The 23,552-nt window shown below is 44.3% G+C and overlaps 2 protein-coding genes across 3 annotated transcripts in view; one reads left to right on the top strand and one right to left on the bottom strand.

Moving 5' to 3' along the window:
• Nucleotides 1-538: 538 nt before the first annotated feature.
• On the top strand, nucleotides 539-13,764 carry LOC114583229 (galactoside alpha-(1,2)-fucosyltransferase 2-like). 2 transcript variants are annotated; one of them, XM_077917069.1, is made up of 3 exons: nucleotides 539-4,660; nucleotides 6,919-7,069; nucleotides 12,072-13,764. In XM_077917069.1, exon 3 carries the CDS (start codon nucleotides 12,091-12,093, stop codon nucleotides 13,390-13,392), a length of 1,302 nt encoding a protein of 433 aa, XP_077773195.1. In that variant the 5' UTR covers nucleotides 539-4,660; nucleotides 6,919-7,069; nucleotides 12,072-12,090; the 3' UTR covers nucleotides 13,393-13,764. The 2 variants fall into 2 exon arrangements, with proteins under 2 accessions (XP_077773195.1, XP_077773196.1); XM_077917070.1 differs by lacking the exon at nucleotides 6,919-7,069.
• Nucleotides 13,765-16,197: 2,433 nt separating this feature from the next.
• Nucleotides 16,198-23,552, bottom strand: part of LOC114583231 (scavenger receptor cysteine-rich domain-containing protein DMBT1-like) — a 29,462-nt gene continuing 22,107 nt past the window's right edge. Inside the window, exons 10-13 of the mRNA XM_077918124.1 lie at nucleotides 22,243-22,548; nucleotides 21,101-21,403; nucleotides 19,427-19,732; nucleotides 16,198-16,626 (exon numbers count right to left, since the gene is read on the bottom strand). Of these exons, the coding sequence (XP_077774250.1) occupies nucleotides 16,514-16,626; nucleotides 19,427-19,732; nucleotides 21,101-21,403; nucleotides 22,243-22,548 (1,028 nt within the window). The 3' untranslated portion in view covers nucleotides 16,198-16,513. The remainder of the gene's footprint in view (nucleotides 16,627-19,426; nucleotides 19,733-21,100; nucleotides 21,404-22,242; nucleotides 22,549-23,552) is intronic.

The following is a 23,552-nucleotide window of genomic DNA, read 5'->3' as shown; positions in this document are numbered from 1 at the left end:
CACTTCTTCAGATACACTGAAACAGAAGTTGCCAGATCCTTCTATATAGTGAGAAGGTGGGGAAGGGTATTACTCAGAAGGGTGGTGGGAATGGGTGATTGGCAGATAGCTGTGATGAGCCTGTTGACGACGACGACTCTTAACGACTGCAATAGGTCTTACAGGAAAAAGCAAGGGGTGAGAAGGTGAAAAATGGCTTTGTCATGTATAATGAGATAAGAATCCAATGTCTTTGTTCAGACCAGGTCTCTCCATGGTTTTAAGTTTGGTAATGAGTTGCAATTCAGCAGTTTCTCTTTGCAGTCTATTTCTGAAATTCCTTTGTAGTAAAACAGCTACTTTGAGATCTTGTATAGAATGTCCTGGGAGATTGAAGTGTTCTCCTACTGGTTTCTCTGTCTTGTGATTCTTGATGTCAGATTTATGTCCGTTTATTCTTTGGCGTAAGGTTTGGCCTGTTTGTCCAATATAGAGAGCTGAAGGACACTGTTGGCATTTGATGGCATACACAATGTTAGACGATGAGCAAGATTGGGTGACTTTGCCACCAAACTCTGCCAATTTGTCCTTACCCACAACAACTTCAAATTCGGTGATGACCTGTTCCTTCACATCAGCGGCACAGCAATGGGCACCCGCATGGCCCCACAGTATGCCAACATCTTCATGGCAGATTTAGAACAACGTTTCCTAAACTCCTACCCACTCAAACCTCTCTTGTACCTGTGATACATTGACGATATTTTTATCATCTGGACACATGGTCAACAGACCCTGGACACCTTCCACCAGAAATTCAATGATTTTCACCCCACAATCAACCTAACAATGAATCAATCTATGCAAGAAATACATTTTTTGGACACTACTATAAAAATACAGGATGGGCGCATAGACACCACCTTATACCGTAAACCAACTGACCGACAAACATATCTACATGCCTCTAGCTACCATCCCAAACATACCAAACAGTCCATTGTATATAGCCAGGCACTACGTTACAGCCGTATCTGTTCCAATTCTACAGACAGAGACTCTCACCTAAGAGATCTACAGCAAACCTTTTTAGAACTAAAATACCAAGCAGATGAAGTTAGACAACAGATCAACAGAGCCAGACTGATACCCAGAGAGAACTTGCTGCAAGACAGACCCAAAAAAGAAAATAACAGAACACCTCTAGTCATCACATACAGCTCCCAAGTTAAAACAGTACAACGCATCATCAGAGATCTACAACCTCTCCTGGACAATGACAGTTCTCTTTCTTAAGCTCTGGGAGGAAGACCTTTCATTGCCTACAGACAGCCACCCAATCTTAAACAACTCCTAACCCACAATAATACTACAACCAGACTTAACACGGACACTGGCACCAGAGCCTGCAATAAACCCAGATGCCAACTTTGCTGCCACATACACCCGGACAACACCATTACTGGCCCCAGCAACATCACACATACCATCTCGGGACTATTTAATTGCTCATCGTCTAACATTGTGTATGCCATCAAATGCCAACAGTGTCCTTCAGCTCTCTATATTGGACAAACAGGCCAAACCTTACGCCAAAGAATAAACGGACATAAATCTGACATCAAGAATCACAAGACAGAGAAACCAGTAGGAGAACACTTCAATCTCCCAGGACATTCTATACAAGATCTCAAAGTAGCTGTTTTACTACAAAGGAATTTCAGAAATAGACTGCAAAGAGAAACTGCTGAATTGCAACTCATTACCAAACTTAAAACCATGGAGAGACCTGGTCTGAACAAAGACATTGGATTCTTATCTCATTATACATGACAAAGCCATTTTTCACCTTCTCACCCCTTGCTTTTTCCTGTAAGAGCTATTGCAGTCGTTAAGAGTCGTCAACAGGCTCATCACAGCTATCTGCCAATCACCCATTCCCACCACCCTTCTGAGTAATACCCCTCCCCACCTTCTCACTATATAGAAGGATCTGGCAACTTCTGTTTCAGTGTATCTGAAGAAGTGTGCATGCACACGAAAGCTCATACCAAGAACTAACTTAGTTGGTCTTTAAGGTGCTACTGGAAGGATTTTTTTTTGTTTTGACTATGGCAGACCAACACAGCTACCTATCTGTAAGGGGTGGGAAGGTGAGTCTGGCATATGTTTGGTTCATGATCTGCTCTAGCTTCAAGGACAAAGTTGTGCCGAAATGTTCTAATGTGTGTAAGCACAAGCTGCCAGTAAGGAAAACAAGTGCTAGACAGGTTGATTTTAAAACGGCAAAATGGTTTTAGAAACTTGCAGAACTCTTCCTGGAACTTTTGCAATTCCCCACCATAATTGAGGAAGTGATCTGGGTGCTTGTTCAGCTTCAACTAATGCTTACAAGGTGTACCATGTTTTGCACACCGTTTCTCACAGATCAGCAGGATGACGAAGGGATGCTGCTGACCTGTGTTTCAGAGGATTATCTTGTTTTCTGCTTACTCCGTATTTTTTTGTTTATTTCAACAAGTCTACACATAAATGTAATCGAGACATTTCCATTTAATTAAAATTTATTAAAGTAATTAAATTAATTATAATTAAAATTAATTTAAATCCAATGCCCTCCAAAATCTCCCCAGTGAAAATAGGGGCATCGTACCTGGAGGGGTGCACTGCTACACGGAGGCAGATATAACAAGCTTTACTACTTTCCTGAGTCCTGCCCACATTTCTTAGAACACCTCTGGAGATTGGCGTCAACTTAGAGCTCCTGGTTAATTCTTCCCTGTGACCAGAAGAGAAGCAACGCTGGAGGATCTCTTTGCTGACGCTGACGCTGACTCTCTCTCTCTCTCTCTCTCTCTCTCTCTCTCTCTCTCTCTCTCTGTGTGTGTGTGTGTGTGTGTGTGTTTGAGGGCATGAGAGAGAGGGTAAATCACGTGCAAGAAGCAAGACTAGTTGTACCATGTGTGGAAGAACTCTAGCCTGAAATGCAATTGAGTCATTTGAATTTAGTTAATTAGTTAAAAGTAGAAGAGCAAGTGGACTGGTGCAGTAGTTGTTCTTTCTGAGTAACACCATGTACTGTATGTTTCGCTCTATAGGGCGCACCGGACCATAGGGCCCCCCAGCCCCCAGAGGCTGTGCACTGTTTTGGCAGAAGCCAAGACAGCGAATGGGATGGATCCTGCTCGCTGTCTTGGCTTCCTTTTTAGCCACGGGGCTGGGGCGCGGGAAGCCCGAGCTTCCGGGACCCTAAGCCCGGGGTGCGCAGTGGGCTACAGCGCCGCGCTCCCAGGGCTTCGGATAGCAGCAAGCTCCAGGTTGAGCTCAACCTCGCCATCGCTCCCGGACCCGTTCTGGGGGCTGGGGTCGGGGTTAAGCTCGGGCTTCCCACACCCCCAGCCCTGCAAGAAGCAAGACCAGGTGCTGGTGTAATCAAGCCATTTGAATTTAGGCAGTTAATAAGTTAAAAGTAGAACGGGTCCCGGAGCGGCGGTGAGGCCGCGGGAGTTCCTGCTGCGCTCCGCAGGCTTGTGGATAGCTGCCCTAAGCCCGGGGTGCGCAGTTCCCGCCGGGCGCCGCAGGCTTGCGGATAGCTGCCCTAAGCCCGGGGTGCGCAGTGCCGCGCTCCCCGGACTTCGGGCTGCAAGCACCTATCCGCAAGCCTGTGGAGCCCAGCAGGAACTCCCGCCGGGCACTGCAGGCTTGCGGATAACTTCCTGAAGCCTGGAGAGCGAGAGGGGTCGGTGTGCACTGACCCCCTCACTCTCCAGGCTTCAGCGAAAGCCTGCATTCGCCCCATAGGACGCACACACATTTCCCCTTCATTTTTGGAGGGGCAAAAGTGCGTCCTATAGGGCAAAAAAATACGGGGTAACAGGGGTAATGATTGCTCAAAGAACAATTTTATTAAATTGTAATTTTATTTAAAAAAATTTATCGGTTTTGCAAGATTTTATTATTATATTATTATTATTATTATTTTCGGTTTTGCAAGATTTTATACAGTTTAACTTTAACCATTTCTTAAAAGACTGGAGTAAATACTTAATTTATTTAAAAAAAAATTATAAACATTTAAAACCATTGACATTTGAAATGTGGAATTAAGTACGGTAACTCTAGATATTTATTCTTAGACAGGGCAAGTCCCACAGGAAGGATGCAATTATACAGGAAGGAACACAATGTTCCCTACAGGTGAGCAGGATTCATTTCCAGGAATTACCAACATCACAGAAGTAGAAATGATCATGATGGAGAAAGAAAAAGAAACAGGGGTAATGACTGCTCAAAGAACAGTTTTATTAAATTTTAATTTTATTTAAAAAAATTATCAAATTTTTTTATCGGTTTTGCAAGATTTTATACAGTTTAACTTTAACCATTTCTTAAAAGACTGGAGTAAATACTTAATTTATTTTAAAAAATAATTGTAAACATTTAAAACCATTGACACCTGAAATGTGGAATGAAGTACAGTAACTCTAGATATTTAATAGATGGGTAAAGGCTCTTCCTTATTCTGACTAAGGCGGGGCAAGTCCCATAGGAGGGGTGCAACGCTACAGGGAGCCAGATAAAACCAGATTCACATTTTTGTGGAGTCCTGCCCACATTCTCAGAACACCCCTGGAGACTGGTTGCAACTTAGAGCTCCAGGTCAATTCTTCCCTGAGACCAGGTGAGAAGCATTGCTGGGGTATCTCTTTGCGCTCTCTCTCTCTCTCTCTCTCTCTCTCTCTCTCTCTCTCTCTCTCTCTCGGTGTGGGTGTGTGCATGGTGGGGGGGGGGGCAAAACACATGCAAGAAGCAAGACTAGGTGCTGGTGTAATCAAGCCATTTGAATTTAGGCAGTTAATAAGTTAAAAGTAGAAGAGCAAGTGGACTGGTGCAGTAGTTGTTCTTTCTGAGTAGCACCATGCATTTGCCCCTGTATCCTGTTGCCGCTGCTTAGCAGCCTTAGCAGCCCCTCACTTACATCTTGCCAAACTGGTGGGTCATGATCTTCCCTCTGAAGAGGAGACGGATGCTCCCTTTCATCAAGTCCCTGTCTCTGGCTTCTGGAGATTTCACGAGATATATTCCAAGCATTGTGAAGCTTCAGTCTCCAAAACCACGAGCTTAAGACTTGAGCTATTTTTCAAAACAAAATGGGTGTTTCCCAGAATTCAGAATTCTTCAGCTGTTGCCACATTTCAAGCTTGCATGGAATTACAGAAGACTCAAAGCGCTGCATTAAGGCCATGGACACCTTAAGGGACGAATCTAAGTGATTAGAGAAATCCTGCATTCAGTTAGTAAGATACACTGCTTTAGCAGGTGGACTTTTATTATTCTTGTTGCTTCAAGCGCAGGCGGAAAACAAGTGGCCAGAAAGCCCCAGGCAGTTCTGAAGTCGGATGCATGTATCTGGTGTGGAAAATGGCCATTTAGGACTGCCATATTATGATCTGAAAGTGTTTCTGCACGGGTTTCATGACAGGTCTGCAGAAAAGCTGTAATTCCTTGTAAAAATCTGGTTAACATGTCAGCCTTTTGGTACCTCTCTTTCTTATTCATCATCATCATCATCATCATCATTATTATTTAACATTTTTAATTGGTTTTACAAGATTTTATACATTTTAACTTTAACCGTTTCTTAAAAGACTGGAGTATTTTCTTTATTTATTTAAAAGATCATTGTAAACAGTTAAAATCATAGGCAGGGATGTAATGACACTTGAAATGTGGAATTAAGTATGGTAAAGGTAAAGGGACCCCTGACCATTAGGTCCAGTCGTGACCGATTGTGGGGTTGCGGCGCTCATCTCGCTTTATTGGCCGAGGGAGCTGGCGTACAGCTTCCGGGTCATGTGGCCAGCATGACTAAGCTGCTTCTGGCAAACCAGAGCAGCGCATAGAAATGCCGTTTACCTTCCCGCCGGAGCGGTACCTATTTATCTACTTGCACTTTGATGTGCTTTCGAACTGCTAGGTTGGCAGGAGCAGGGACCGAGCAACGGGAGCTCACCCTGTTGAGGGGATTCGAACTGCCAACCTTCTGATCGGCAAGTCCTAGGCTCTGTGGTTTAACCCACAGCGCCACCCACGTCCAAGTACAGTAACAATAGATATTTAATAGATGGGTAAAGGCTCTTCCTTATTTTTACTCAGGCAGGGCAAGTCCCACAGGAGGGGTACAATGCCACACGGGGACAGATAAGACCAGATGTACTTTTTTCTGGAGTCCTGCCCACATTGCTCAGTATACCCCGAGAGCCTGGCTGCAACTTAGAGCTCCAGCTAAATTTCCCCTGAGACCAGGAGAGAGGCAGTCCTGGGGGATCTCTTTGCTGACTCCCTCCCCCTCCCTCCCCCACCCTCTGTGTGTGCATGGCGGGGGGGGGGGCGGCAAAACGCATGCAAGAAGCAAGACTAGGTGGTGGAGAGAGGGAACATTGGAGGGAATGGAGAAGCAAAGGTCCCTCCCTTCTCCCCACCACCAGCAACAGAACATGGGAAAGTTGGATTCTTTGCTGGGAACTGGATGGACAGGTAGACTAGAACCAGATATCAAGGTGCTATGAAGCAAACAAACAATTGTGGATTAGGCAGGAGTTCCTACAGAAAAAGAGAGGATCTCTTCATTTACTTCCAGGAATTGCCAACATCACAGAAGTAGAAATGATCATGATGGAGAAAGAAAAAGAAACAGGGGTAATGATTGCTCAAAGAACAGTTTTATTAAATTTTAATTTTATTAAATTTTTTTATAAAATTTGCAAGATTTTATACAGTTTAACTTTAACCATTTCTTAAAGACTGGAGTAAATACTTAATTTATTTTAAAAAAAATTTGTAAACATTAAAAACCATTGACACCTGAAATGTGGAATTAAGTACAGTAACTCTAGATATTTAATAGATGGGTAAAGGCTCTTCCTTATTCTGACTCAGGCGGGGCAAGTCCCACAGGAGGGGTGCAACGCTACAGGGAGCCAGATAAAACCAGATTCACATTTTTCTGGAGTCCTGCCCACATTTCTCAGAACACCCCTGGAGACTGGTTGCAACTTAGAGCTCCAGGTCAATTCTTTCCTGAGACCAGGTGAGAAGCATTCCTGGGGTATCTCTTTGCTCTCTCTCTCTCTCTCGATGTGGGTGTGTGCATGGTTGGGGGGGGGGCAAAACACATGCAAGAAGCAAGACTAGGTGGTGGAGAGATGGAACAGTGGAGGGAATGGAGAAGCAAAGGTCACTCCCTTCTCCCCACCACGAGCAACAGAACATGGGAAAATTGACTTCTTTGCTGGGAACAGAATGGACAGGTAGAATAGAACCAGATATCAAGGTATTATGAAGCAAATAAACATTTGTGGATTAGGCAGCAATTCCTACATAAACAGAGAGCATCTCTGCATTTATTTCCAGGAACTGCCTGTCGGGAATCAAGCCTTTATCAGGAGAAACTGGCAACTCTCCCAGGCACCCGGCTTGATCTCCTGTTGACCTCCCTGTCTGCTTTCCCGGCAAGATCCAGGCTAGGTTGCAATAGGCGATCCTTCTCAGCGTGAGAAGAACACCCCCCCTCTTTCCTGCCCCCCCCAGCAGGGGAAAGAGATAGACAGAAAACGTATTTACATGCCTTTATTTCTGTCTTTGCAGCGTTACAAAAAACATGACTGCTCTCTTCAAACTCCAGCAGTCGAGAGAGAACAAACACTTCCTGTACAGCTCATATTACACTCTGAGCTAATTCCGGTGCCCTCTGCACTGTGAATTGACTGTCCCTCTGTTTCCCACGGAACAGTCCCAACATTCCATCATGTGATGTTTTCAAGCTACCAGCAGCTCGCGGCTGCATTGCTTCTATATCGTAACATACTCCCCCATATGAATCAAAGTGCGCTGCGAGCAAAGCGTGATCCAGAGAAGAAAACAAACAGTTGTTATACATATAACACTTCCCTGTTGTTTCAGTTCCGCCCTTGGAACTACCCACCACTGGTTTCCCCAGTGTACCTCTCTGGTTGTCTGACTTCCAAGGAATGAGTGCATCTGCATTACCTTGGCTAGGGAATGTAGTGTTACGCTTAGCAACTCTCTGTTGTGTCTTTGTCTCTGACTTAGACACAGCTTCAACCTGTCTTGAGTTGTCAACAATAGTAACACATGCTACAGCTAAGTTAGCAAACACTTTTGAATACCTCTGGGGTGGTACATCCTTTGTAACTCTCTCAGACCTACGTATGAGGTGCTGATCCTCTCTGCTCACTGGTTCAGTCTCAGGACTCTTTGGAGAACCAGTTCCAATAGTAAACAGTGGTTCATCCTTCACCTGTGAAGGTCTAGCCATTGTGTGAGATTTCCTCTCAATGACTGTGTCAACTGAGCTCTCCGAGCTATCACTGTTACTCTCAGTACCACTGTAATCAGTAAAATCATCATCATCATCTGAATTGTCCTCAGTGGGAAATGTGTGAACAATTACTCTCTCCTGTTCAGGAGCACTCTCTAGAAATTTCGTGAGAATCACCTGACCAGATTCAGACAAAATTACTCTGTAGAGACCCTTTTCATAACCCACAAAAATGCCTCTAGCATTCTTTACTCCACCTGGAGCATCAGATTTCACATGAGACCCAAAAACCTTAAAATGGGGAACAGAAGGTTTTCTATGAAATAGCTTTTCAAAAGGAGAACTTCCCAAACCTTTTGAAACCTTTCTCATCCAAGTGTAACAAAAACACAACATCGATTCAGCCCAATACTCATGTGGCAAATGTGAACTCAGCAATTGCGCCTTCATCCCATTTTGCAATTCTTTGTTCACTTGCACACAGATACTTTTGTTCCATGCTCCTGCAGAAACAGCAGTCTTGTGCCTTATCCCTTTCTTATCCAGGAAATCCTGAAAATCATGTAAAAGAAAAACTGGCTTTTCATCTGTGAAAAGACAATCAATGTTAGCATCATGAATATTCTTAACCTTGTCACAAAATTCTTTAAACCTTTCTAAGGCTTCTTGTGGTTTGTGCAATATGTATATCCACACATAATGAGTGAAATAATCCACACACACAAGATAATATCTTGCATTGCCTCTAGATGGTGCTAGAGGACCAATCACATCAGCATACACTCGCTGAAAAGCTTTGGTTACTTTCGTCGTCTTCTGGACGTTATTCTTCACACCTGCGAGAGAAATCATGTTAGACTCAGATGCATTACAATTTATGCAATCACTTTGATCAAAAGTCAACAAATACAGTCCATCTTTCTCTCTGGCAGAAAGATACAGCTCTCCATCTTTGAAGATTTTGCAGCTTTCTCTATCATAGGACAAAATCAGTCCTTTCTTTGCGATCTGCGAAACACTCAGCAGATTGAACTTTAAATCAGGAACCAGATACACATTGTTAATAGTCAAGTTCAGACTCTCAAGATACACAGTTCCAAACCCAGTTGCTTTCAGCTCCTGGCCATTGGCCTGTTTCACAGTGAAGCTTTGCTTCTTAAACGTTGAAAACAGTCCTCAGCGCGACGTCATGTGTTGCGTGCAACCCGTGTCAAGAACAAAAGCGTTCTCTGTTGAAAATTCAGCTTTTGTTGACAGCAATGCTTTTGCAGGTTTCATCTGGGACTTGGTACGACTTTTGCCTGACGCCTCAGGCTTTGCAGAGCTCCCCTTAGCTCCTTTCTGTTGACATGGCTTCTTACAATTCCGCTGAAGATGCCCAGTCTGTCCACAATTGAAAGAACGGACAACGTTCAAAGCAACAGCCTGTTCTTCACTTGCAGTAGCAGTGGGGGTGTCAGAACTCCGAGCTTCTCTCCCCCTGTCTTTGACATCTATTGCAGCAAGTCTGTCTCTCTCATTGAGAACAACGGCACAAATTCTTTCCACCGTAAGATCTGTGACAGGTAGAGAACCCAGCTGACTTGCAACGGTTTTGTAAGTCCGATTAAGGCTGTTGATAATCATGAAGCAGAATATCTCTTCCTGTAGAGGAAAATTGTGTTGTGCCATCTGCTGGCGTAAGAATTTCATATCTGTCAGATGCGCTTGTACATCTCCATCAGGCGCTAGCCTTAGATTGGTTAGCTTTTCAAAATGCAGCAACGCTGAAGAACCAGCATCTCTTTGATGTATTCTACGCAGCGTTTGCCAGATCTCACGCGCATATTCCAAATCCTGAATATGCACGAGTTGATCATCTGAGATACACAGAATTATGGCCATCCTGGGTCTCACATTCTGTGAATTCCAACCTGGCGTTGGTGCAGCAGGGATAGGGTTATCAATCACCCCAAAAAACCTCTGATTCTGAAGCAGGGCTTTCATCTTTACAGACCATGAGGAATAATTGTCATTAGTCAGTGGAGGTGGGTAAGGTAAGCCTTCCCCCTTCTTGGTATCCATTTTGAATCCAAGTCTCAGCTCTCACTCTCGAGCCTGTAAACCCCAAGAGTCTATTGGCTGTTCACTGCGTAGCACTTGGCAGCTAAACGCAGGCTGTTTTGAAAGTCCCTCCAAGAGCAGTGAGATAGCAGACAAAACAAACACTGTTTTCCCAGTGTTTTCCCAGCCTCTCTCAGTGCTCAGCCTCACTACCGTGTTGGCTAGTAACTTTCCACTTTACTGATGTTTCGTTGCTTAGCAACTGGACATTCCAGGCTTGAGCAGCAAACCTTATCAATCCCAGGAATGCGAAGAATGTGGCTCTCTCTCAGTGCTGTTTTTTATCCAAAAAGCAGCTTTTGTGAACCAGAGAAGAATCAATCTGCGTTCACACTTTTAGCCCATAATTCAGCATACCTTAGGGGTTCCGTTGCTCCTGGCTTATCAGCAAAAACGTCTGCTTTGGTGCTTAGCTTCCATCCTCACGCTACCATATCTTCCTTTATCTCCTTGCAGAGGATGAATACGATCCATCAACCTCTTCTGCTGCTTCATGGATCGATGCCATCGGCTCCGTGCTACCAGATGTCGGGAATCAAGCCTTTATCAGGAGAAACTGGCAACTCTCCCAGGCACCCGGCTTGATCTCCTGTTGACCTCCCTGTCTGCTTTCCCGGCAAGATCCAGGCTAGGTTGCAATAGGCGATCCTTCTCAGCGTGAGAAGAACACACCCCCTCTTTCCTGCCCCCCCCCCAGCAGGGGAAAGAGATAGACAGAAAACGTATTTACATGCCTTTATTTCTGTCTTTGCAGCGTTACAAAAAACATGACTGCTCTCTTCAAACTCCAGCAGTCGAGAGAGAACAAACACTTCCTGTACAGCTCATATTACACTCTGAGCTAATTCCGGTGCCCTCTGCACTGTGAATTGACTGTCCCTCTGTTTCCCACGGAACAGTCCCAACATTCCATCATGTGATGTTTTCAAGCTACCAGCAGCTCGCGGCTGCATTGCTTCTATATCGCAACACTGCCAACATCACAAAAGACTGTTATGGAGAAAGAAAAAGAAACAGGGGAAATGATTGCTCACAGAACAATGACAGTGTTATATCCTGGGATAATCACAAAGGGTATCTGGCTCCTTATAAATCTCCCATTGCTTCAGAGACCAAAGAAGAGGACTTTAACTTAGATGGACATCTAGGAAATTGTGACTCCTGGGAATTGAACTGTGTTGCCATATACCTGAATGTGGTCAAAAGTGGCAGAATACTATCTTAAAAACAAAGAAGTCAGAAGACAGGAGGCCTCCCTTCTTGGCATTTACAGTTAGGAATGTCTTTGGTTATGCAAATACATTAAAAAAAAATTAGACCAAAAGACTAATTTCAAGTAATTAGCAACAATTAATTTACAGACAAAGTTGATGTAAAAATGCACAAATTTCCAGAAACAAGGTTAGACTACATAAGTGAAGAAAAGGATTTGCACAGTGCAAAGGTTGGCTTTACTTGAAGTATCCTTCTAGGCATTTGTGTAGTTGCTTTTAGGCTTATAAATTCAAAATTGAACTTGATATATATTATGGACATGTATAGCATAAAGGGTCACAGTGCCATCTATGTCACTGCTGATGTACAACATTGGTTGTGTTCTGCATGTTGATCTTACCTGTCTTTTCACCCTACTTGGCTCTTCCTTTAGGTGTTCCTATTATGCAGGTATGGATCTCTCACAACGATGTTCCTTCAGCCAGCCTGCCCTCTTATTCTTCCTCTGCTTCTTTGGCCTCCTGTCCCTCTCTACATTCTGGTACTTGTGTGAAAAAATACCATATCAGCAGTGGAGGATCACCTTCAAGAATGCACCCAGTTTCCCAGGGATGGGACCTCCCTCTTGCCTAACGGCCACCACCACTTCTTCTCGGTCATACTATAACACAACCACCACTTCTTCCAGGTCATCTTCTAAGACAATAGATAGTGGTATATGGACAGTGAAATCTGATGGCCGTTTGGGAAACCAGATGGGGGAATATGCCACCCTCTATGCCTTAGCCAAGATGAATGGACATCAAGCCTACATCTATCCCGCCATGCACCAGTACCTCTCACCAATATTCCGGATCACTTTGCCTGTGCTCCATGCTGAAGTGGCTAAAAAGATCCGCTGGAGGAACTTTGGTCTGCATGATTGGATGTCAGAGAGTTATAAACACATCAAAGGCAAGTACGTCCGGCTGACGGGCTACCCATGTTCTTACACCTTTTATCACCATATCCGCCAAGAGATACTTCAGCAGTTCTCCTTCCATGACCACATCAAGGAAGAAGCCAATCGATATCTTCAGGAGCTAAGGGGGCAGTGCCAGGAGGTGACGTATGTTGGAGTGCATGTCCGCAGAGGAGATTATGTCCATGTGATGCCCAAGATCTGGAAAGGTGTGGTGGCTGACACAGGATATTTGGAGAAAGCCATGAACTATTTCAGAGAGAAGTACCCCAATCCCATCTTTGTGGTGACCAGCAATGGGATGGAGTGGTGCAAGAAAAACATCAATGCCTCCAGGGGGGATGTTTATTTTTCTGGGGATGGGCGCGAGTCCTCTCCAGAGAGGGATTTTGCTCTCCTTGCTCATTGCAACCACACAATAATGACGATTGGCACTTTTGGCTTCTGGGCCGGCTACCTGGCTGGTGGGGAGACCGTCTACTTGGCCAACTACACCCTCCCAGACTCTCCCTTCCTTAAGGTCTTCAAGCCCTGGGCAGCATTTTTGCCTGAATGGATTGGGATTCCAGCGGACCTTTCCAATCTGCTGTCCAAGAAACCATGTCTTGTTGAATCACGTCTAATGTTAATAATAATAATAATAATAATAATAATAATAATAATAATAATAATTTATTTATACCCTGCCCATCTGGCTAAGTTTCCCCAGCCACTCTGGGCGGCTGTTGGAAGGACTTGTCTGGGCACTGATTCCACAGAGCGTGTATGTGAGAGTGGTCACCAGCACTCCTGACAGGGGGCTCAAAGACCTAGCTTGTTCAAACACATTGATTCCTGTTTTAGACCTCTCTTTGCAGTAAGGTGCAGAGGTTGGGACATAACCATATTCTGAGCCCTTCCACCACCAAGCACTTAGTAGCAATATGTACACAGGCATTATTTTCCCCTCCCTGGTTTCACTGTAGAACTTTTTCTTGCCCCCCTATTCCAGATGTAGATCTTCACTCACCCCTTCTTTTGAGGAAGTGATTTGTGGGCTTGTTGAGCTTTAACTAATGCACACGTGTCCTTACAAGTTGTATCATGTTTTGCACACCCTGTTCCCTACAGGTGAGCAGGATGACTGTCCTGGTATGCATATCACATAAAATGAAGTGACACTGCTGACCTGTGTTTCAGAGGATTATCTTGTTTTCTACTTACATTCTAATTTTTTGCTTGTTTCAACAAGTCTAGTAATTGAATCATTTGAATTTAGTTAATTAGTTAAAAGTAGATGAGCAAATGGACTGGTGCAGTAGTTGTTATTTCTGAGTAACACCATGCATTTGCTCCTGTATCCTGTTGCCGCTGCTTAGGAGCCTTATCAGCCCCTCACTTACATCTTGCCAAACAGGTGGGTCATGATCTACCCTCTATAGAGGAGGTGGATGCTCCCTTTCATAAGGTCCCTGTCTATGGCTTCTGGAGATATCACTAAATATATTCCATGCATTGTGAAGCTTCAGTCTCCAAAAACCACGAGCTTAAGACTTGAGCTATTTTTCCAAACAATATGGGTGTTTCCCAGAATTCAGAATTCTTCAGCCGTCGCCACATTGCAAGCTTGCATGGAATTACAGAAGACTCAAAGCGCTGTAGTAAGGCCATGGACACCTTAAGGGACGAATCTAAGTGATTAGAGAAATCCTGCATTCAGTTAGTAAGATATACTGCTCTAGCGGGTGGACTTTTATTATTATTGTTGCTTCAAGTGCAGGGGGGAAACAAGTGGCCAGAAAGCCTCAGGCAGCTCTTACATCTGATGCATGTATTTGGTGTGAAAATTGGCCAAGAAACGGGCCCAAGTCTAGAAGCCAGAAGCTTGAGCAGATAGTTGCTCATTCAGGTCAAATTAGATACTGCTGAAAGGACTTGTCTGGGCACTGATTCCACATCAGCATACAATTTGATCCCACGAAGGAGCATATTTTTAATGATGTGACTATTTAGCCTGGACTATGTTAGCATACATTTTCTGATGTCTTCTCAAATGGAAATTGGATCCTTAGGAGCACTGTTTGGGTGAATGAGATTGAGTCTCATTTTGAATTTTAGAAGTACAGAACCAGGGAGTATCTGGTTCCTGCCTCACCTTAAACCTCCAAGGCCTACTTCTCCAGAAAATCTGTTTTCTCCAAGAGCACCTTGATCTAAATATTATGTGATGACTGAATATTATGAAACTTGTGCAGACAAGCTAGGTGAACCACTAACAAAGCACCTAAATGAATGGGCAGTTGGGAAAGAAATTTTAATACTCAAAAAAGCAAAAGAAAAATACAGAAGTAAGCTCATTGTTGACTGCATATTATAAAATATTAACATCTATTCTTACCAAATAAAGTCATTTTAGCCACATAGAATAATACCAAGCAGGTTTCATAAAAGGTAGAGTACTAAATATGAACATGAGACAAACAATCAGTGTCATCAAGAATATTAAGAACAGAGGACTCAGGGAACATGACTTCCAGAAATCAAAGGGACAATCAGGTGAGGGAAAGCCCTTGTTTAGAAGTCTGGTGTGTAAACAGCAGGCAAAAGAAAAGGCATTTAATACACACGGATAAAATGTTTCGCCATGCCACGTGGCTTGCTGGCATGACGCAAGCACACCACACAGCGTGCATGACATTGAGCAGCTGAGTGGCATGGATGCACAGTTGCTGTGGAATTCTGAGGGGGCGCAGCACCCTCCTTGAAGCTTTTGGTGGGCCCACAACTCCCTCTCCCCCAGATGGTGCCCCTGACTCACAGCATTATTGTCCTTACCAAGCTGTGATTGTTCCAATTTTCATTTAGATTTGATGTTAATTCTGCAGTGGTTGACACCATTTGTGACAGAACCAAAGTCATGGGCAGATTCCTGGAAGCTGATGTACCGTGATGTACAGCTATCTGTCTCTCTCCTTTCATGTATTCCATGCAACTTGGTTTCTGAAAAGCATCATGACTACTGCTGGACAGGATGAAGGCCAGGATGACATGATGGAAAAACATAGACACCAGCAGGAGCAGGACCGGATTTTGGTTTGATGAGGCCCTAAGCTACTGAAGGTAATGGGGCCCTATATATGTCCAGCTGTCCTTTGTCAACAATGAATTGTCGCTGTTTTTTGTTGAATATATGCTATATGGTAATTTATGGGCCTAATAGGTATCTAAAGCCATTTGCACATCACAAATTACGTATTTTATCAAAGTAATTGTTGAACTGAAATACAATTAAGAAGAAGTATATTAATAGTGAAATAATTACTAAGCTCTAACTTAAAATGATTTTTCATTCATGGGGAGGGGGGGAGGGGGGCCCTAAGCTATAGCTTGTTTAGCTTATATGTAAATCCAGCACTGAGCAGGAGTCAAATGGGCCAATTAGGAGAATCTACAACCAGGGTGTCCTTGACTATTTGCATATTCTTCCAGCTGTAGATCTGAAGGGTTAGGCAGGGAGCCGTCCCATGAGGACATTTCTCTCCACACAAAGATTCCTAGTTTCTCACATGGAATAAAATTGAGAAGAGGTGAGCAAAAACAGAAAGCCTTGGCATTATTTGCAAACAGAGGTGGTTCTTCTGATTTTGCATGGAGCGTCCTTGCAAGCATCAGGATAGGGTCTTGGCCATTGAAATGGTTCAGTCAGGACTACAGTGGACGCTCGGGTTGCAAACGTGATTCATGCGGGATGCACGTTCGCAACCCGCAGCATTCGCAACCCGCAGCTGTGCATGTGCGTGTTGCGATTCGGCGCTTCTGCTCATGCACAACCGCCAAAACCCGGAAGTAACCCGTTCTGGTACTTCTTGGTTTCGGCGGTCCGTAACCCAAAAAAGTGCAACCTGAAGCGTCTGTAACCCGAGGTATGACTGTATTTAAAGCTGCCCTCTCCTCCAGCTGTACACAGCCTCAGCCATGATCAGCACCAACACAAGCAAGACCAAGGCAGACACTCCCAGGCGGATGTTGCCCTCGACAGATGCGTCCCCTGTAAAAGCAGGAGAAGGAAGACACTGTCACTTATTCATTGCAAATAAAAAACCGAGGCTCCTGCAAACTGCTCACTTTTCACTCTTGCATTATTTTGTTTTCCTCTATATGCCCACAAACTAGTGCAGGAAGTCACAGTTGTTTTTTTGTGATTGACCATGAAAAGTTAAAGTGTGGCTTAAATTGCGACCTTACAAAAATTGGCTTTTACAATATTGATGCTGAAACAGAATGGGTGTGAGTGCCTGAAGAGGTGGCGGCTTATATGCGGGTACTGTTTTTTCTCTCCCCCCCCCCACTTAAAATTTAAAGGTGCTGCTTATATTAAGGTGCGGCTTATATTCGGGCCAATACAGTAAATCCAGTAGGACCTATGTGGTCTTGCCACTTAGCAGAGAATTGCAGGTGCAGTTGGGGATAACTATTATTGCAGAATTTGAGTTAACCTGGTGCACAGCCTTGCTTTCCTAACTAGTCGTGTCCCAAGGAAACACAGCCCTGTGCACAGCCTGATCGCAGTAGGACATGCTTGGGTCTGTTTTCCCTAATCTGTTAACTGCTTCCATGGCTCCTCTTGTTTGGGGGACATAGCTTAGGGGTAGAGCATCTGCTTTGCATGCAGAAGCTCACAGGTCAAATCCCTGGCATCTGCAGGTAAAATGGGGAGAGAACCTCTCCCGAAATCTTGGACAGCTATGGCCAGTCAGTGTAGACGCTACTGAGATAGATGGACCAATGGTCTCAACCTGTCTAAGGCACTTTCCTGTGCTCCTACCCAGCAACTTAACATGGAGCAGGAGGAAGGCAGAATGGTGTCCCCAGGGCCTTCTTGGGAATCATGAACACAGTGCAGTCCCCCCCCCAATAATATTTATTATTTTCCATACATAAACATAACAGAAAAAAAGCCAATGATAATAAAGGAGAAAGAATGAAACGGGAAAAAGAAAAAGAAAAAAGATCACAAAACCTAAAATACATGAAATCACCACATAAACTAAAACATAATTAATTGATCAAAATCCATCTTCCTAAACATATTACTTGACTTCCTCAAATCTCTTCCATCTTTCTCAGTAATTATATACAGTGGTGCCTCGCAAGACGAAATTAATTCGTTCTGTGAGTTTTGTCGTCTTGCGAATTTTTCGTCTTGTGAAGCACGCAACGGCACCTCTTCAAGCAATGCACCCTGGGTATTAACGGTTTTAAGAAAAAGGAAACAAACTTGCAAGACGTTTTCGTCTTGCGAAGCAAGCCCATAGGGAAATTTGTCTTGCGAAGCAACTCAAAAAATGCAAAACTCTTTCGTCTTGCGAGTTTTTCGTCTTGCGAGGCGTTCGTCTTGCGAGGTACCACTGTATAGCAGTTTCCAATATCATTTCATAAAACCATATCACAGTCATAATCATATTTCCTAACTTTCCTTATCATACATTTTCTTATTTATTTAATCACAAGTTAATCCTAGGCCTAATTGATTCTTTCAAGTGATTACATATCTTTAATATTACAATATTTATTCAAATAGTCTTTAAATTTCTTCCAGTCTTCTTGGTATTCCTCTTCTTTCTGGTCGTGGATTCTCCCGGTGAGATCTGGCTGATCACACAGTAGGTTTTTTGTTGTTGTCAGGGAACTGACATCAGAGACACGGGAGAAGGAGAGGGTCTCAGATTCTGCAGGTGAAGGTCCTAGCACAAGGGGGAGACTCAGCTTGGTGGAAGGGGAAGGAAATACGCGTGACACCAAGAGTCCAGGAGAGCAAGGGGAAGAGGAGGTGGAAGGGCTCCGGGATTCTTCCCTGGAAGTCAGTGAAGAGAGCCCAGGCACTCCGCTACCCACGCCCACCCTGCGCAGGAGACTCCCGCGCAATGAGAGGCGGAGACGATTAGGTGTCAAACAGCTTTTATGCTGGCAGAGGTTTAAGAAACGCCCACAGACAGATTCTGCCAGTGACTGAGGCAGTCAAGCGGAGATGGGCTGTGCAGTCCGAAGGGTTTAATCAGGCAACCAAGCACCCAAATGGGGTCGGCTTACGCACGAGTAACTCCAAACCACTACAGTTGTGGTTCTGGACAGTTTAGAGTTAACATTCCCAGAGGCGTTCTTATTCACTGGGTGCCTGCCCATATTATCCAGGCATTTTTCTTTTTGTTCAGCAGAGTTACTGAGTCTCTGAGAGTTGGTTTTGTTTTTGTGAGAGACAGAACGCTGCAAGCATGCAGCTCGATTCTGTCGGTTTATTTCCTGTTTGTTTATGCTTCCGAATAAACACCTTTGGTAGAATAGAAGCACTGGTGTCAAGTTGAGTTATTGAAGACACCACTTTGACACAGACCAAGCCATTTATGCTGCGTACGAACTCTGCAACGACAACAGCAGCGCGCAGAAGAAGCGTGTGGGTGGCCATAAACATCGGACCAGCTCGTAAATCAGGCTAACTGAAGTGCTGGATGGCAGACTTCGTGGGTCAAAGGATTTACGACCTACAAACTTTCACAGTTTTCCTGCTGAGGAATGGATTGGGCCAATGGTATTCGTACGTATTTATGTATTTAATGAATTTCCATGCCATCTTTCACCCAAAGGATCAGAGGGTGGTTTATAGTATAAACACACAAAAATACACAGCAGAATAAAAAACAAAACAATAACCCCCAGTGTGTCCCCAGACTTTAAAGATGCTCTTTTAAGATGATAGTAATAAACTAAGAATCTGATCCTAACTTCAGTGATCTCAAAGATCTAAACCCCCCTATTGGGTTCATCAAGTACAACTTATCTTGCAAAATTACCTGAGCACTCCACACTGGCATCCTGGCTGTGGTTGCAGCTGTGCTCTCCCCAGGGACTTTGGGAACACTCACTCAGGAAAGCTTCTTCTCCTGTACAGTTGACTCCCTCCAGCCAGATGGGACCAGATCCTTGTCCAAACCATGCTCCACCAAATGCTTTGGAGGCATTTCCACAGCCCAGTTCCCTGCACACAACGTGAGCATCATGCAAATCCCAACCAGCGTCACACACAGTCCCCCACTGGCGGTTGTGCAGCGCCTCAATCCTCCCAGAGCAGCGACTTGGGCCATTCACTAGGCGGAGCTCTGATGGGACAAAAAAATAACTAAACGTGAAAGCTCTGATGAGACAGAGTTGAACATAGTAACAAATATGTGGCATTGAATCTTGCTTGTTAAAGAGAAGGGTTAAGAATTGGGAGTCCTGGGCCTGCTATTGTCACCAACTAATGCTTTCCCTATGCAATGAGAGGGGCTAAAACCTAAGGCATCCTGGGAGCCCCACTCTGCACCTCGGAAGCCTCAGGTTCTGATTCTGTAAGTTTCATTCATTCATTTATACTTTATTTAATGTTATTTGAAAGCCCTTGATCAGAATAAGAATATACGTTGAAATTATCAATAAAAGTTACCATTAAACAGAGATTAAATAAAATATGTAATGTTAACATGGATATTAAAAACACACGTCAGCATTACATCTTTAAATAGGCTTGTTTAAACAGATTTTCTTAAACAAAATAATTTTTTATTTGATTTTGCAAATATAAATTCATAACAAAACCAAATTTGAAGAAGAGATTTCTCTGAATCTTGAGACTTCCTCCCATCTCCTCCATGGATCCTATTATAAACATTTTCTACTGCATATCATTTCATAATCTATATTTTAAATGATCCATATTATCCATAGTATTTGTTACAGCACAAGTAAGATTAAAATCCTGCTAATGTTTTCATCTGCTTACAGTGGTCTTCTAAATAAATTGTAAATTCCCCCCGTTCTTTTTTAAATGCTTTGTCCTCTTGGTTCCTGAGCTTTCCAGTCAGTTTTGTCATTTCGGCATAGTCCATCGGTTTAATTTGCCATTCCTCTCTTCTTTCCACCAACAGAAAATGTTTAATGAAGTGCCAGTTCGTGGGTTCAACCCAACTGCTCTGCTATGTTTGCTGATCAATAGATGGGGAGTAGAAAGTGGGAAGAGAGAGAGAAATGTTGAATTTAAAGGCACCAGATACCAGGATTCTGGGCACTGTAGTTTGGTAAGGGCTGGTGATAAGTGTAACTCTGTGAAGGGTAAACTACAGTGCCCAGAATTCCTTGCAGGCAAGAATGTGCACTGGATTCACTTTAAAGGTATAGGAGCATGCAGCTCCAGACATGATGCCATGGCTATGAAGGACATCAAACGTCGTTTGGATTTAGAACTCCTCTAGGGAATGTTACTCACACCTAGTGCTTATCTAGAAAGCTAGAACGGCATTGGGACACTTGTTTTGTTTCTAGAGAAAGCAAAAATGACACAGAATGAAAATTATATTGTGAACTGCCCTTCTTCCTCCTCCTCCCAGCACAACTATCAGCATCAGAACTCTTCAGCAACTTTCTATTGGCAAAATAGACTTACTAGTTGAACTTGCAGCCAGTTTCCAAGGCCACAGTATAGCTATTACCTGAGCACACAACACTGGCAACTTCTCCATGGCTGCAATCATGTGTTCTCCACTGTAAGTCACAGTCCTTGAAGGCAACTTCTGTCCCCTGACAACTGACACCAGACAACCAGGTGGGACCATTTCCTGTTCCAAAGTGAGCTCCTCCTGCAGCCAGCAAGGCTTCACCACATCCAAGCTCTCTACATACAACTTGGGCACTGGTCAGATTCCATCTGTCATCGCACATAGCCAGCCACTGCCAGTTGTGGAGCACTTCAACTCTTCCAGAGCAGCTGCTTGTACCGTTCACCAGTCTGATCTCTGTTGAGATGAGAAATAGCTTCGACTGAAACGGAGTCTACTGATAGATAAAATTAATAAGATGCAAGCTCAGCTGCTCTCCTACACAGTACGGATAACAAAGATGGAGAAGAGGCCAGAATGTTGCATAAAATCCTCACAAATTATGGTTTGAACCTATTTAATGTGGTGCATATGAAGCGAAGGAAAGACTGTGCAAAAGAGGAGGGGAAGAAAACGCAGACAGAGGGTCTTTCCTGCTTCCATTGATATGATTATCACCAGCAGAGCTGAAGGACATGTGTTGATGACAAAATGGGCATGCTGATTCAACTTGTATACAAGTTTCTAACCCAACTGTATAAAAGGTATAGGGACCCCTGACCATTAGGTCCAGTTGTGGCCGACTCTGGGATTGCGGTGCTCATCTCGCTTTATTGGCCGAGGGAGCCGGGATACAGCTTCCAGGTCATGTGGCCAGCATGACTAAGCCGCTTTTGGTGAACCAGAGCAGCGCATGGAAACGCCGTTTACCTTCCCACCGGAGCGGTACCTATTTATCTACTTGCACTTTGACATGCTTTTGAACTGCTAGGTGGGCAGGAGCAGAGACCGAGCAACGGGAGCTCACCCTGTCGCGGGGATTCAAACCGCCGACCTTCTGATTGGCAAGTCCTAGGCTCTGTGGTTTAACCCGCAGCGCCACCTGCATCCCTCTAACCCAACTGCATAGCTCCTACTAATTAATTTATATATTAAATTTGCATACCACTCTTCATCTGTAGATCTCAGAGCAGTTCACAACATAACAATACGAGATTAAAACACGATAAGGACTATTTCTTAATTGTAATTTTTACCTGAGCATACAACACCAGCATCTTCTTCATGCACACAGTTATGTTCTCCCCAAGGCTGTAGGTGGCAGTGGCGGAGGGTAGCTTCTGTCCCCTTGCATCTGACCTCATCCAGCAAGATGGAGCCATTGCCTTTCCCAAAGTGAGCTGCTACTTTGACTGATAAGGCTTCCCCACATCCAAGTTGCCTGCACACGACTTGGGCGCTGCTCAGATTCCAACCATCATCACACACAGTCCCCCACTGCCCGGCGTTGAACACCCCAACTCTTCCAGAGCAAGGGCTTGTACCATTCACCAATCTGATATCTGTAGGGTTTAAAATGGTTAGAGTCCATTTTGTGCCTCCACCTCCCAATTCCTCATTTTTTGTAGCTTCCTTCGAAGACAGAGGTCCTTTGGCTGGGAAGGGACGATATGGGATTAGGGGGCAACTCCCATCTCTTGTGGGGGCGCAATTACTGCCAGCACCGTCCGTTAAGAGTTTGGGTGTAATCTTTCCATGGAAGCGCAGATTGCAGCTATAACAAAGGCGGCCTTTTTTTTAATCTCCACCAAGCTAAGCAGTTGGCTCCTTACCTCTCTCGCCCTGACCTAGCCACTGTGATCCACGTGACGGTCACCTCCAGACTGGACTATTGTAACTCGCTCTACGTGGGGCTGCCCTTGAGACTGACCCAGAAACTCCAGTGGGTGCAGAATGCCGTGGCGAGACTCCTTATGGGGACTCCTTATGGGGTCCTCGCTGCGAGATCACATTCACCTGGTGCTATACCAGCTGCACTGGCTCCCGGTGGAGTACAGGATCAGGTTTAAGGTGCTGGTTTCATCCTTTAAAGCCCTATACGGCCTAGGACCCTCGTACCTACAGGACCACCTCTCCTGGTATGTCCCACAGAGGAACTTACGGTCCTCAAACAAAAACATCCTGAAGGTCCCAGGCCACAGAGAGGTTAGGCTGGCCTCAACTAGAGCCAGGGCTTTTTCGGCTGTGGCTCCAATCTGGTGGAACGCTCTGTCACAAGAGACCAGGGCCCTGCGGGACTTGAAATCTTTCCGCAGGGCCTGCAAGACAGAGTTGTTCCGCCTGGCCTTTGGTCAGGGCACAGCCTGACTCCCTCCTTTGGCAATCTTCACAGAACTTTAGCCTAATGGTTGCCATCAATTTGAGTTGAATTAATTTTAGAATGAAATGATTTTAGAATGTTGTACTATTTTATTGTTGTTAGTTGCCCTGAGCCCGGCTTTGGCTGGGGAGGGCGGGATATAAATAAAATTTATTATTATGATGATGATTATTATTCCATGGGAAA

This window comes from Podarcis muralis, chromosome 13 (genome assembly GCF_964188315.1).
Source record: "Podarcis muralis chromosome 13, rPodMur119.hap1.1, whole genome shotgun sequence".
NCBI classification, from domain to species: Eukaryota; Metazoa; Chordata; class Lepidosauria; order Squamata; family Lacertidae; genus Podarcis; species Podarcis muralis.
The sequence above is the reverse complement of the archived record's forward strand: the minus strand, read 5'-3'. Positions and strand labels throughout refer to the sequence as shown.